Source organism: Bombus vosnesenskii, unplaced genomic scaffold (assembly GCF_011952255.1).
Source record: "Bombus vosnesenskii isolate JDL3184/JDL3185 unplaced genomic scaffold, Bvos_JDL3184-5_v1.1 scf7180000013305, whole genome shotgun sequence".
NCBI lineage: Eukaryota > Metazoa > Arthropoda > Insecta > Hymenoptera > Apidae > Bombus > Bombus vosnesenskii.
In genome coordinates, this window is record NW_022882954.1 from 3,151,514 (window position 1) to 3,164,856 (window position 13,343).

The window sequence follows — 13,343 nt, forward strand, 5'->3', positions numbered from 1 at the left end:
TGGTTTCAAATTTTTGCAAATATTATTCGCATACGTTACGTACGTTCGAACCGGAAACGATCAACGCATCAAGCATAGAAAGAAGACTAAAAAAGAAACACCCGGTAGATCTCGTAAAGGATATAACCTAACAAACACGAAGATGGTGCCCCGCTGGGGGTAGCTACCCACGCGATAATCAAACAGCCAAAAAATTCTACCAAATGTTCAAATCGAACAAATTGTGAATGCAAACAACTAAATAAAAAAAATATATATATGTTACGTAAGTTTGAACACCAGATACGAGACGCCGATATTCCTAACACGAGCGAAACCATCATCCGTCGCTTAATCGTGAAACAACACGCTCCACGCAATTTATGCCGTTGAGGGTGAAAAGATTAGAAGTCAATCGGACAGGGGATGAATCACGCTGCCATCGACGATATCGTTTAACTCAAAGGTCGTAAAGCTCGGTACAGCGAATCTCCGCGTGGGCGTTCGATAATCCTTGGCCAAGAAAGTCGATACGCAACTTTCTCGTCCGACCCTGGAACGACGATACGATAGCCAAATCCGAAAGTCGTCTCTGACGCACTTCCTCTCTTCTGCACGACTTACACTTACGTTGCTTTACCGTTATACTTTTAACCAAAGCTCCGAGAGAACAAGCCTCGTCTGCGAAGTGGCGAAGACTCCATTTTCTCAAAGAATCGATATTTTCAGATTCAAAAGAAATTAACGTTCGATTTTTGAGAAACGAAACACCTCGACTCACTTGCGTAAGTTGGATCGTCGTAAGATACGGAAACTACGCGTTAGATCGTAAGACTGTAAATTCGTAAAACGATGGCGAGTGACGAAGTCATTGAAAAAGAAACGCTGTCGCGGCATTATGATGGAACTAATCGCGAGGAAAGATGTGCACGCGTTTCCACTTTAGACGCTCTTAAAAGGATCGAGCTAGCTTCGTCGCACGAGGGTTAAACGACAACGGAAAGCTTCTTTCGGTATTAATAGAAAAGCCTAGCCACCCCTAATCCTATTCTGGCAGGAAAACAATGAGTATCGTTCACGAAACGATTCTATATCGACGCTCATCCATCTCGAAGAGGAATGGAAATTCCTGCAGAAACGGGATCGGATCTACCTTATCGAATCTGCGAAAGACTTTACGACAGACACGAGAAGGAAACCGGATAGCGATGGGATCAACTTTAATACGTACTTTTTTCCGCCATCAAGATCCGCTGGGAAAATTTTATGAATCCTGTGGAAATTGAGGTATGTACACATGTAGCGCCTATGATCAATTTTTTCCCTCGGATCATGGAAAACGTATATGCTACAGATTTGCATAGCGGACTTCTCTGAATCACATATTATCCATAAATACGCTTCTTATACCTTAATAAATATGTAAATCGACGTATTTCAGGTTCTCCGGATATTTCAATCGCGGTTTTCTCAGTTACCAGTACGTTAGAACCTTATCTAAAACGCGCAAATTGCGCCATGCTTTACGATAATGCGCGTTTATGCAATTCTTACGTGCCATTTCACTGGTCAGCCTTTAACCGTTTGAGTGCCAAGCAGCGCGATCGTGCTGTTTAGATTTTGTGTGGAAAAGTCGCAGTACGTTTGAACTCTACGGACGACTGACGGTATTTTCTGTTTCATCGTTATCTTAAGAATAATTTTTATTGGGCAAGACTTGAAATATTTATAAACCAATGGTACGCATATATAATAACATAGATGTATCTTATAAAAATAAGAAACACGACGAGCGCTGTCGCGCCGCTTGTTTCTCTTCGCGATCGATTAAGACAAGCGCTAACGCGCTGTTTGCGATTTTTCCACCCTGTTTTTTCAAAGACCCCTGCCACTCAAACGGTTAATGGGTCAAATGTACGGAATACCAGTTGGACCCTACTATACTTAAGAGTATACACGTCACAATTCCGAAATATTTCGACGTACGTCTATTGAGATCTTTTTTTTTGCTTTTGTTTTTACTATACGCTCCTTTGAGAGAACTTCAAGTATCGACGTTTCTGAACGTCGTACTGAAGGTTCGAGTTTATAGACACAGTCGATGTTCGAATCTCCGTACTCGGGGCGCGTTTGAACCCATCGCTAAGAACAGCCATCCCGACAACTGATCGATGGGAGCAAAATAGAAAAAATAAAACTCCAAAGATAAATAAAAACGATCGCGAAAAAACAGTTTCTGCTGATGACCGAAGATACGACGAACGAAAGAAAGGGACCAGTGACGGGTTTGATCGATCCTTGGTCCCGTCTGGTTGATAGAAAACGTCGGTGCAGATTAAGTACGGGTCTCGGGACCGCGAAAATTACAGCGTGAAATCGCGAAACGAGAATGACCAGCGGACCAAGCGGACATTGGACGAGCTAACGGTAGAACGAAAGGAACGTTCGATCCGTCAAATTCTCAGAGATGAAAAGCATCGATCGACCGGCGTTCTCTGGTTCGCGTCTTCGATCGTCGATCAACGGGATACCCGGTAAGTCGACGTATTAAAAAAGTTTCGCGCGTTTCGTAGCACAATGGCAGGTATTCGATGGCAAACAAACGGTCCGTGTCGTCTGCACGGCTGGAATAGGAAATTCGAGGAATTTTCAGGAAGAGCTCCGATTCAGAGATTCGGGCGCGCCTTTAAGCGTCGGATAAATTTACAATAGATGAAATTGAATCGGTTGAAAAATCGAGGAATTATGGGATAAAACACTCGAACAGTAGAATGGTTTTTCATCATTATTAAATCCAACATAACTTTGTGAATATTCTTATGGAGTATCGATAATTAATTTGCATTGAGTCGTCCGAAAAGTTTCTTTCGTTTTGTAAGGAAATAATGGATGCGCAATATTTTCCGTTTTGTATTATTTCATCGAATTACGTACGATCCATTTTGTTCTATCAAAATAAAAATCACAACGTTCGACAGATTAGGTTTCGTGTTTGTATAAAGAAAATAAAAGAAAGATATTTTTCGGACAACCTAATAGAACGCGGATGTTCACGAATTTGTGGATAATTTAAAAGAGCAAAATCGTACAGATTACGCACAATATGAAAGAAATATAAAATATCCAATGTAAAATACCTATTACAACGCATAGCAAATGAAGGAAATTTCTATGCGAATTTCATTTTATCGGTCATATTTATGAAAATATAATATCGCATAAATATCCCACAGTTTAGCAATTTGTTTCCCCTTTAAAGGTTTTAACCACACATTTATTTTGCACGTTTCGTATATTTTGCATGCTTTGTTTGAAAAGTAAAACAACAGATCGCATATTTTATATAATGCACCTTCGTTGTATTTATTTTATGAAATTCAATATTATTTGCCAATTTCTCGAACAAATTTACCAATTACAAGATCGAAACTGTACGCAAACATTGTGCACATTACCGGTAATTCTTGTTGACGATAAAGTTTAATTATTGTTAGACTATGGATATTCATGTAAATACGTATTTTTTGAAACTGAACGAACGAACGAGAAACTGAACGAAATCTAAAAGAAGAGTCGTATACAATTTGAAAATATCACTCACATTTTACAATTTCATTGTATATAAGTTCATTACAATAATATATTTTCAATTTAAAAACCAAACGATTTAAGTATGTTACTTGTATTCAGCAATTTTTCCAAAATTTTCATAATTATTTCTTTCTGAAACTACGTCCTATGCAAGAGAAACCAACAAACTAATGAAAACGTGATTTTCGAGTTGAAAGCTAAGCGACTTGAGAGAAAACGCTATTTATATCATATTTAATCATTTCTCCACAACTTTGACAGTTCGATGTATAATTACTCTTCTGAAGATGAATTAAGCGACGATTAAGCGGTTAAAGAAACAAAAAAATCATTCTCAATTTAAATACGATCTTTAAGCTGTAGCAATTTATCAATTCCCGATGGAACTCTGATAAGCTGATATCAACTTGATTAAGGTAAAATGATTCTTCTCTCAAAGACATGCCCGAGAAAATAATCGTGCAACGAAGAGATTATACCCTAATACAATATTTCTTTTAGATTTAAATTTAATTAAATGTAAACTTCATTCGCTAATCCGCCTGTGATCTCTCGGAAACAACGCGCGCGTTTCGCTTGATTTGAATTTTCATCGAGAATAGCGCACAATCTGAAATTTCCTTCAATAATATTGATATAAATAATTTCATAAACAGTTCATCTTGAATGACTTACAATGAAACGCTTGTCATGCACGTAGCTACTCGATGAAAGAAATACGCAACAGCAAGAATCAATTGCTTTGGAATTTCCATTGAAATTCTGACACTGCTGCGTCTCAATGAAACGATCAAAGTGTTACGTTACTCGTATAGGTAACACCTAACGTTACTAACAGTAACACCGTTTCGACAAAAACAGCCAGATGTACCTGTTATACACTTTCAATTCAATAATCGATACAGTGTCATTATAACGTGATCATCTACGTAATTCTCTTCGTTTATTCTACTTCTGATATCTCGAATGATAATGGATATCTTCGTACGAACAACATCCTCGAGAAGTCATTCTTTCGATTACTAAACGATCACTATAGGAAAAAAAAAACACGTGCCACTATTGGAAATGTTCTTATTCGAACGACCAAGTTTGCTTATTTATTCAAATACCGAAGATTCTACCTTCTTTCGCATGACGTCTAAAGATGAACGAGATTCAGACATTTCTTTCCTAAATAAATAGAAAATGAGAAATCCAGATTCTTTCGGACGATATTAAAATGTGGCTTTTAGCTCTACTTTCCTATATTTTTGAAAGGAGAATATTGCGAAACGATGAAATTATACGGTATATTCTCAGAAAGGACTGGACCGTTTAAAATTCCGAAATTCGAAATTCTTTTGTATTTATAGATCGAAGTAATTTAGAAAAATGTTAATAATCGTTGTTAGAAATAATGTATAGATATATATGTATGTATATATATATATATCTATACGTATATATGTATGTATATACGTATGTATGTATATATATATCTATACGTTATTTCTAACAACGATTATTGCAGTTGAGAGGAGAAAATGTATGGCCAGAAGAACAAAATCTATTCTAAATAAAAATGGCATTATTAAACGCGCGAATGCGAGTTACGCGAAGAATACCAGACTTGTGGTCCGGAACACCGACAGGAAGCTGGTCACTTCGAGGAATTCGCATTCCGCAACCTCATATTGACCCCGCGAACTTAAGTATTCTTTACTGGTACTCACCTGAACAGCAGGAATCCCAGACCCGTGACCGCAGCACGCCGAACATCGTCGTTCACGTCGGAGACCTGAAAGAACATATTTTACGTTATGGGATTCGTCTTATGATAGAACGGGTTGTTTGATGCTTCAAATGTGAAATAAAATTTCAACTAGTTTTAACTTTAACTAGTTTCTTTCTGTTATAAATCAAAGTATTAGGTTGTCCGAAAAGTTTCTGTCGTTTCATAAGGTGATAACGGATGAGCAATAACTATTTTATATTATTTTATTAAATTAGGTATGATCTACTTCGTTATATTTCTATTATTATGTTCGTGCATAATTCAATAAACTAATATAAAACAGAAACCATTGTGCGCCTATTATTTCTTTATAAAACGAAAGAGACTTTTGGACAACCTAATATAACGTAACGTAGTCCTGAGTTAAGAAAAAAATTGTAGAAATATTTTATCATTTCCACGTTTATGTACTGACGAATTACGTCTAATGATGTCTACTGGCGCTAAAGAAATAGCAACAATTTCTCAGAACCCTGCTACAAAAATTAAGCATCCTACGCTAGAATCCTGAATGCACCGTCGTGACTGTTCTTATTTCTTCCCATATTACCTTAGTGCTGATTTTTAGAACTTCGATCATTGATTAATTAATATCGATATTTGATATTCGCGTGTTTTTGTTGAATTATTGTAACTAACAAACTGGCGAATTAGCGAACAAATTTTCTTGGATGGACAAGAGTCGTACAGTACTAACCAAGATTAGTTCTGGCTTTTTCGTCAGGTATTAGCACTTCATTTGAATAATAACTTTGAATGAAACGAATATAAGAATTCTGTGTAACATATTTCGGATCCATGTTGTTTCTCAGATAAATAAATGACTTACTTTGTACCAAGTATATGATATCTAGTCCACTAAGTATAATTACTAACGTTTTGTACCTTCCTTTGTATATTACACACGTTGTAGTCTAAAACGCATTCACGTAATCGTCATTCATTAGCAATTAATCAGCGATCGGCCAGTACAGACGAAATTTCTTTTCTGTAAGTTCAACCTATTGGCAATTCGAATTAAATAGGAAGATTAATCTTCTGTTTTCTACCTTTTCTCGCATGAAATTGCCTGATATTCTAAAGCAGAGAAAAGCTAAGTAAACAGAGAAGAACGCGAATGAGATTTTGAAGTTACTCAGCGAAGATAAAATACGACTCAGAGACAGGTCGTGAAGAATTCCAATTTTCGAATGAAACAATGAATGCGAAGGCTGAGCACATGTACAGACGAAAACATATTAATTATCTTACATTATAATGAAAAGAAAAATTAAGAATTTGCCATTCAGCCAGAACGAGATGTAATTTTAACGTATCTGAGAAATTGTCATTTTTGTTTCTATCATAAAGATCGATAAATATTTTATGAAATTAAACGACTCATAGGTGTTGAAGATCTAAATTTTTTCAAAGCATAGTCTTCCACGATAATATTCTATCCTGTTATCTTGTTATCTTTATGCGAAAAGTTTGATATATTAAATGGTACTGTATAATACTTCGCGCTTGTTTCCATACAAAATAATGCTTCGTATCAATTATATCGTTTATCATCATCAATTGCCATCATATAACGCTGCCTGGTCCGATGAATGAATTTTACGCTTTGATGATACATTCATAAAATTCTTCAAAGTAAACAAGATATTCTTGTATCTTATTTATCTCTCTCTTTCTCTCCCTCTCTGTCTCTGCGATAAAGGAACAAATAACGAAACAAAGTTGAAGACAGAAGGATGTAAAAGAGATTTGTTCCCGACAACTTACAGCAACGTGCAGCAACTTCCGGATAGCCTGGTTGTTTCCGGTTCCACAATAAGCCATCGCTAGCGTGTACATGCCACTTCTTCGAAGAATCGGGTCCTTATCGGCGCAAAGGGAAGCAACCAAAGGATCAGCTTCCTCTAAACGACCGTACATGGTAAATGCGATACCCACGGCTAATCCTCGAAGGATCTTCTCGTGCTGCGTTTCTTGGGCATACTACGAAAAAAAGGAAATAATATTATACGATAAAATAATAAAAAATATATTAGTGTATATTCGTGAAAAATGTTTTATTACACTTTTCTTCTTTGATAAACCTTTTTACTAGCAAACATTAAATTATTAGATGACCTCGTACTCGTTTTCGACCATACTCATTTACATTAAAATATTTCTATCAAAGAAAACGTTAATGACAAAGAGTATGTTTAAATATCCTACAAATGGAGGGAATGGGATGAGATAGAGTGTCAGGAACAGGTCAACGTAGAACTACAAAGGACTAGTATCCAACTAAAAGTGGTATATTTTCAAATTTAGTATCTCGCGTTTTGACCAGAAATTCCTAATAATTCGCTTTTTAATAATTAGCAAACGGACAGTGAAATTTAATATCGACTGGTCCAAAACGTTGAAAATTTTCCAAACGACTCGCGAAATCACGCGACGATTTGCAATTTAACGTTAAGGCTACCTCGATATGTAACTAACGATGAGTCAGATTTCCCGTTTATATCGATAACAATTCTTTCGTACTCATGTTTTATCCGGATTTGTCGAATTCAAGAAATTTTCTAACAATGGCAAAATACAATTCCAACGAAAACGGGAACACGCGACACATTTAATAAATTTAGCGAGTTTCAAAGCTTCCGCATTAATTGGTCCAGAAGTACAGGGCGGCGAACTTTTGATAATTGAAAGAAAAATGCGAATAAATTTGAAATAGCCATTTTAACGAACGCGGTGGTGCTAATTTTTGAAACATCGTTTCGTTTCTACAACATGTTTTAATAACGTTTCAATTTGGTTTATCTGCATAATTTGCAACGTAATCATCTTTAACGAGTAAAAATAACATCTTTTGCCGCGTTTCAATTTGAAATTCACTTTCTGCGAATAAAGGCAAACGCGAGGGTAAAATGAAATGCTGGTAATTTAGGTGGCAACGCGTGAAATTTATTTAAGGTAACGTGAAAAAGATGAAGTAGCTGCTCGAGATTGAAATCCTGTTTCAAGCAAGTAGGTATGTATTTCAATTGATTCTATGAATGAAAATGAAGTTTTAGAAGGAATATGTACAGCGTGAATATGTGCAGTGCACAGATGGGTAGTTTTAGAGTGCACTTTAGCGAGTGGAAAAGTGAGTGGATTAGCTATGGGGAAACCCAAAAAATCAATGAGAATAAACCAAAGGGTGGAAGAGTAAAAAATTGAAAAGGTAAAAAATTGAATTGCGGGCGTTGGCAAAAGAAAAAAAGGAAGGTCCTTTTAAAAGTATTGTAAATAAATCAGTGGGAAAAATAGGTATTTATATAGTTTGTGTCTCGTATTCCTCATTCTATAAAAATCTCAGTTTATATTATACTTTAACAATTTGGTATCCAGTTATAACATAGTATACAAATTTTTGCAGCAATATGAAGGTGAAATTGAAATGAAAAATATCAAAATAATTCGCAAAAGGAAATAATAGGGCGGTAATTTGTGAAAAAGAAGCCTGTTACATATATGTCCTTAAAATTCCATTAAAATCAAGCACCAAATTTTTGTCTTCTTCTTCTTCATTTATATTCAAGTATGATAATTTCTAACACACAGTTACATAAAAGTTATACGATGAAATTAATAAGAAAAATTAATAATTCAACAGATCCTACGCAATTTTTACAAGCACGTTCTTCCAACTAATCAGTAATCCGTTATCTTTCCAAAGAAAGAAAAGAAAAAGGATCCTTTAACACAATACTCGCGTAGTTTTCTTTCCCCTTTTCCTTTCATCGTATTACGAAAAAACGTATAAAACGACAAAATTTCTTAATCCATCTAAACACCAAAACGATAGCTATCAACTCCTCAGAAATGATCCCAGAGAAGACAAAGAAACGATCGAAGGGCAATCAGTCTCTTCTGAAGAGTCAAACGTTATGCATCGAGAGGTCTGACGATTAAAATTAAAGTCGCATAGTCGAACGAATTCATTGAGAGATATCGTAAGGTCGGGTCGAATTTCTGTAACATATTTACTGTATTCATTGCTAAACAATTTGTGGCGTGCTCGTCGTATTATTTTTAAATATTGTCAAATATACCATTTTATGTTAACCTGTTAATACAGTGTTAAATTCGTTCGAACCACCTCTGTTATCTTGATCGAAAGAGGGGAACGACTATTTCGCGGCGTCGATTAGCGAGAATTTACGCCTCTCGCCGACGCGTTTTCCTCGCGACCGCGTCTCTCCGCGAACGGTCGTAACAAACACCATGTTAACAATTTGTCAGCCGCTATCGCGTAAATCTTATTTGCGTTACGTTTACGTGACTTGGATTCTTTTTCATATAATCGACGTTTACGCGCAAGACAAATGATTCCTGCATTCGATACTGCTCTATCGAAGCGAAACGACTTACAAATGCACTGAAAGAACAGGCAATTTCTGAGTCTAATGATCCGGTAAAAGCGAATGGTTCGGAAAATGATTTCTGTAACTGTATGGGACTATCGGGAAATGAGCAAATAAATTCATATAATGCATATGTGCGCAAAATCAATTAAGATAATATGACAAAGCTTCGATAACGAGTTTCAATTGGATTTCAAATTGCATTCGATGCGATTTTCTCAAAAAGTGTGTCATAATTGCACGAGGTTGTCCGAAGAGTTTCTTTCGTTTTATAGAGAAATAATAGACGCACGACATTCTTCTTTTTTTTTTTTTTTTTTTTTTTGAAACAACCTAATAAAATAACAGACTGATTGAAAATGCGCCTAGGAAATTTCATTTAAAACCATTTCATTTAAAGAACGCGAATACCTCGAAGAATCGTCGTCCCATGGTGTAACAGCGATCTTACGATAAAAATATTTATACGTATGTAAACTTTTCGATCGATATTAGATGAAAAATCTTGTGGCATTTTTTACGAAGTAACACGTGACAGAGAAATCGTAGGAAGTATCAGCAACGAAACGAAATTCAGCCGCAGCGCAGACAGTTGAAACAGCGCTGACAAATCGATGCAGTTTGTCCTGCACCTATTTTTCCGTCGACAGTAAGTGGATTTCGTCGTTACCCGCCGGAGAATCGTCTCGCAAAGAAATACGGCGTCACGTGGGCCTCGTTATTTTGCGAACAAGGATCTCGCAAATAAATGGGCCAAGATTATGCACGAGTCTCCCTAGGAAAACGTTTCGTTGTAACCAGAGGAGAATTACGATCAAAAATAACTGTAGCCAGTCCCCTGGAAAGCACTTAGAGACCTTTAGAGGGTGACGGATATATTTAGAATTCTAATTATTAGCCGAATATTAGGCGCCTGAGACGCGGGATAAAGCAAGAATTTCGGAGGAAAATTCAAAAAATAATCAACCATAATGGGATCGAGGCCGAAGTGATTTAACGTTAGGTCAATTCTGATGGAAATCTCGCGTCGTTATTATAAATCCTATACGTGTCAACTATGGAGACAAGCGGAGTATCGTCTGTTTTATAAAAAATTGTATAAATTATATCTGATGACATTTTCTCGATGATAGTACGATTCGTACCGACGATGCTACGATATCTTCGTTTTGATAATAATTCACGAAGAAAACTACGGTTAGTCTCCGAATAGTTTAATCTTTCGGTAGTCTAATCACGGGTTGTAGTAATTTTCTCCAAAAACAACTGGAATGAGAAAGAAATCGTGAATCACAGTTTTGCATTTGAAAATTTTCAAGAGCCGAGCGAGGCAGTGTTCAATTCCAGAGAATGTTAAGACAAGTGTCTCAAAACATTAAACGAACAAACAATTCTGCTTTGATCCATGATAACAACGATCACGACGATTGCACGTACTGTTACATTTAATTACGATTCTTCGTATATCCTTTTACAAACTAACAACAGCTGCGTAATACACATAAAAAGACAATTGTTCAAAGAACTTTAAAGATTAATTATTAAGAGCAATTAACGTCCAAAATTTCCATCACAATAAATTCCATACCGATCACATCTGTTCATAAGCGGCTCCTATTTTCACTTCTGATGAATGTGTTTGATTCGACAACAAATACCGGTTCTCTCGATTAATTAAAATAAACGAGAAATTAAAAAGCGTGTACCGAGATTGTATGTAAATTAAAGTACGTTACACTGCGTCTTTTGCTTTGCATTCTGTTTTATACGAGCCAAGACACGTGCGCTTCGACCAGTCCTTGGAATGTTATATTACATCGGATCTTATATTACTAAACCAATAGCTGAGGCTTTGAAACAGTTTCGTAAATAACTGTTTCAAACTGTTATATGAAGGACCCGAGTAAAACGGTTACGAAGAACCTCTACTCTTGTATATTCGACCAATCGCGGGGAAACACGTCAACGGGAGCCGTAAATTCCCGTTACGATTATAATAATCGACACCGCGAATAGATCGACCCCCTGATTTCCGTTGAGATAATAGGGGTGGTTAAGGTAATATAACGTTGCGATTAACAGGGTTACAAACTTTATATTTCCAACACTTATGAGCTACACTGTTCAGTATGTACTTAAGGAGAGTAACCCGGTAATGACATGTTGACTATTCTAACGACGAAGAATAAGTAATTTACAGTGTCGATGCTGTGTCGGAGGAAAGCTAGCGATGGGTGTGTCTAGCGCACGGGATCATCGGATTTGTTCATGACATTTTTTGGTTAGGAAAGTCAGGGCAGTATACATTGCTTCTGATTGGATAGACGAAGGTTGGCGGACTAGGAAGGGTCTTAGCCGCCCTCGATGCAAAGTTGCCAGTGGGAAGCATCGTACGTGAGAAAAACTAACTTTCCCGTGTCAAGCCGTAGTAGACGATAATCTGTAGAAAATGATTTAGAAACAAAGATATTTGTTCGGTCTGAAGGACCTTAGCTAGCAAATTACCGAGATTTATCATGGGTCCTTAAGACTATTGAGGATACGCAGTAAGGATGAGCGGACATCTGGTTCCCGTTTGGTCCGCGGTGTGTAGCCTGGTCTAAGTAGAGTGTCGCCCGACGTAACAATTCTGAATGACTATTATGCAGAAGCTGAATTTCGAACTATATCGATTTCAGTTACAGTTCTTATACCAGTTATGCCATATTAGTTTTCCAACTACTATTTTTTAGGTTCTTTGTTGCAAAACGGTTATAGAATTGATTCCAGTAACGATGGTGCAGTATTTTATAGTAAATAAAATTGCAACGTACATTACGTTTGTAGATTGTGAACGTGTAAGAGCATTTACAGCAGAATTTCGTAAAGTACATTTTCAGACATCGTACGCTTGCTTTCGAAGTCAAAGGAAATAATCATTAACCACGAGTTACATTAGTATTTCACAATTCTACGAGTAAAATGGCAATAAATTAATATTCGGTAATTTCATATTGGCACAAGTCGAGATATCTGATAGGAACAATTTATGAGATACATTAAAATGAGTAGAAAAAATTTTACGGAAGTATTTTGATAATTGTATAATGGATAACATGTTTGTTTTCGTGACTTCACGCGGTTCGTTGTAGACTGAAACTTCGAAAATACATAATTCGTTTCACGAATACTAACGTCACAGAACGTCCGCGCGTAGCCACAAGATAATACGAAAACTTATGACGCTTATATAACAATTGCAAAAGCTCGAAAATAGATGGAAGAGAGTTAGAACAAACGAAATGATTTATTCGGTAGTTCTCCTCGCGAGTTTGTAATATGCAAGCAAATGACAGATTAAAATAACTGATAGCTTCGATTAAAAGAAAACGGTCAATTTTACAAACACCGTCGTTACCGTGTCGTCCAATATTCCAAATTATTACGCGTTGTTCAAAATCAAATCCAAATCTCGTACAATCAAAAAAGATGCATAATGCTCCTAGCCGGAGAATTTCAATCGCCTACGTCCGACACAAAAGTTCCTAACGTATTCCTCGAGAAGATATTAACATTTGAAGCAAAGCTATTTTAAAGTATTGTTAAATGAATTATCGGAAATAGAT

The 13,343-nt window shown here is 36.4% G+C and overlaps 1 protein-coding gene across 1 annotated transcript in view; it reads right to left on the reverse strand.

Annotated features, from left to right (window-relative positions):
- Positions 1 to 13,343, reverse strand: part of LOC117234572 (26S proteasome non-ATPase regulatory subunit 1) — a 93,497-nt gene that overhangs the window by 72,461 nt on the left and 7,693 nt on the right. Inside the window, exons 9-10 of the mRNA XM_033495941.1 lie at positions 7,115 to 7,330; positions 5,286 to 5,350 (exon numbers count right to left, since the gene is read on the reverse strand). Coding sequence (XP_033351832.1) covers positions 5,286 to 5,350; positions 7,115 to 7,330 — 281 coding nt within the window. The remainder of the gene's footprint in view (positions 1 to 5,285; positions 5,351 to 7,114; positions 7,331 to 13,343) is intronic.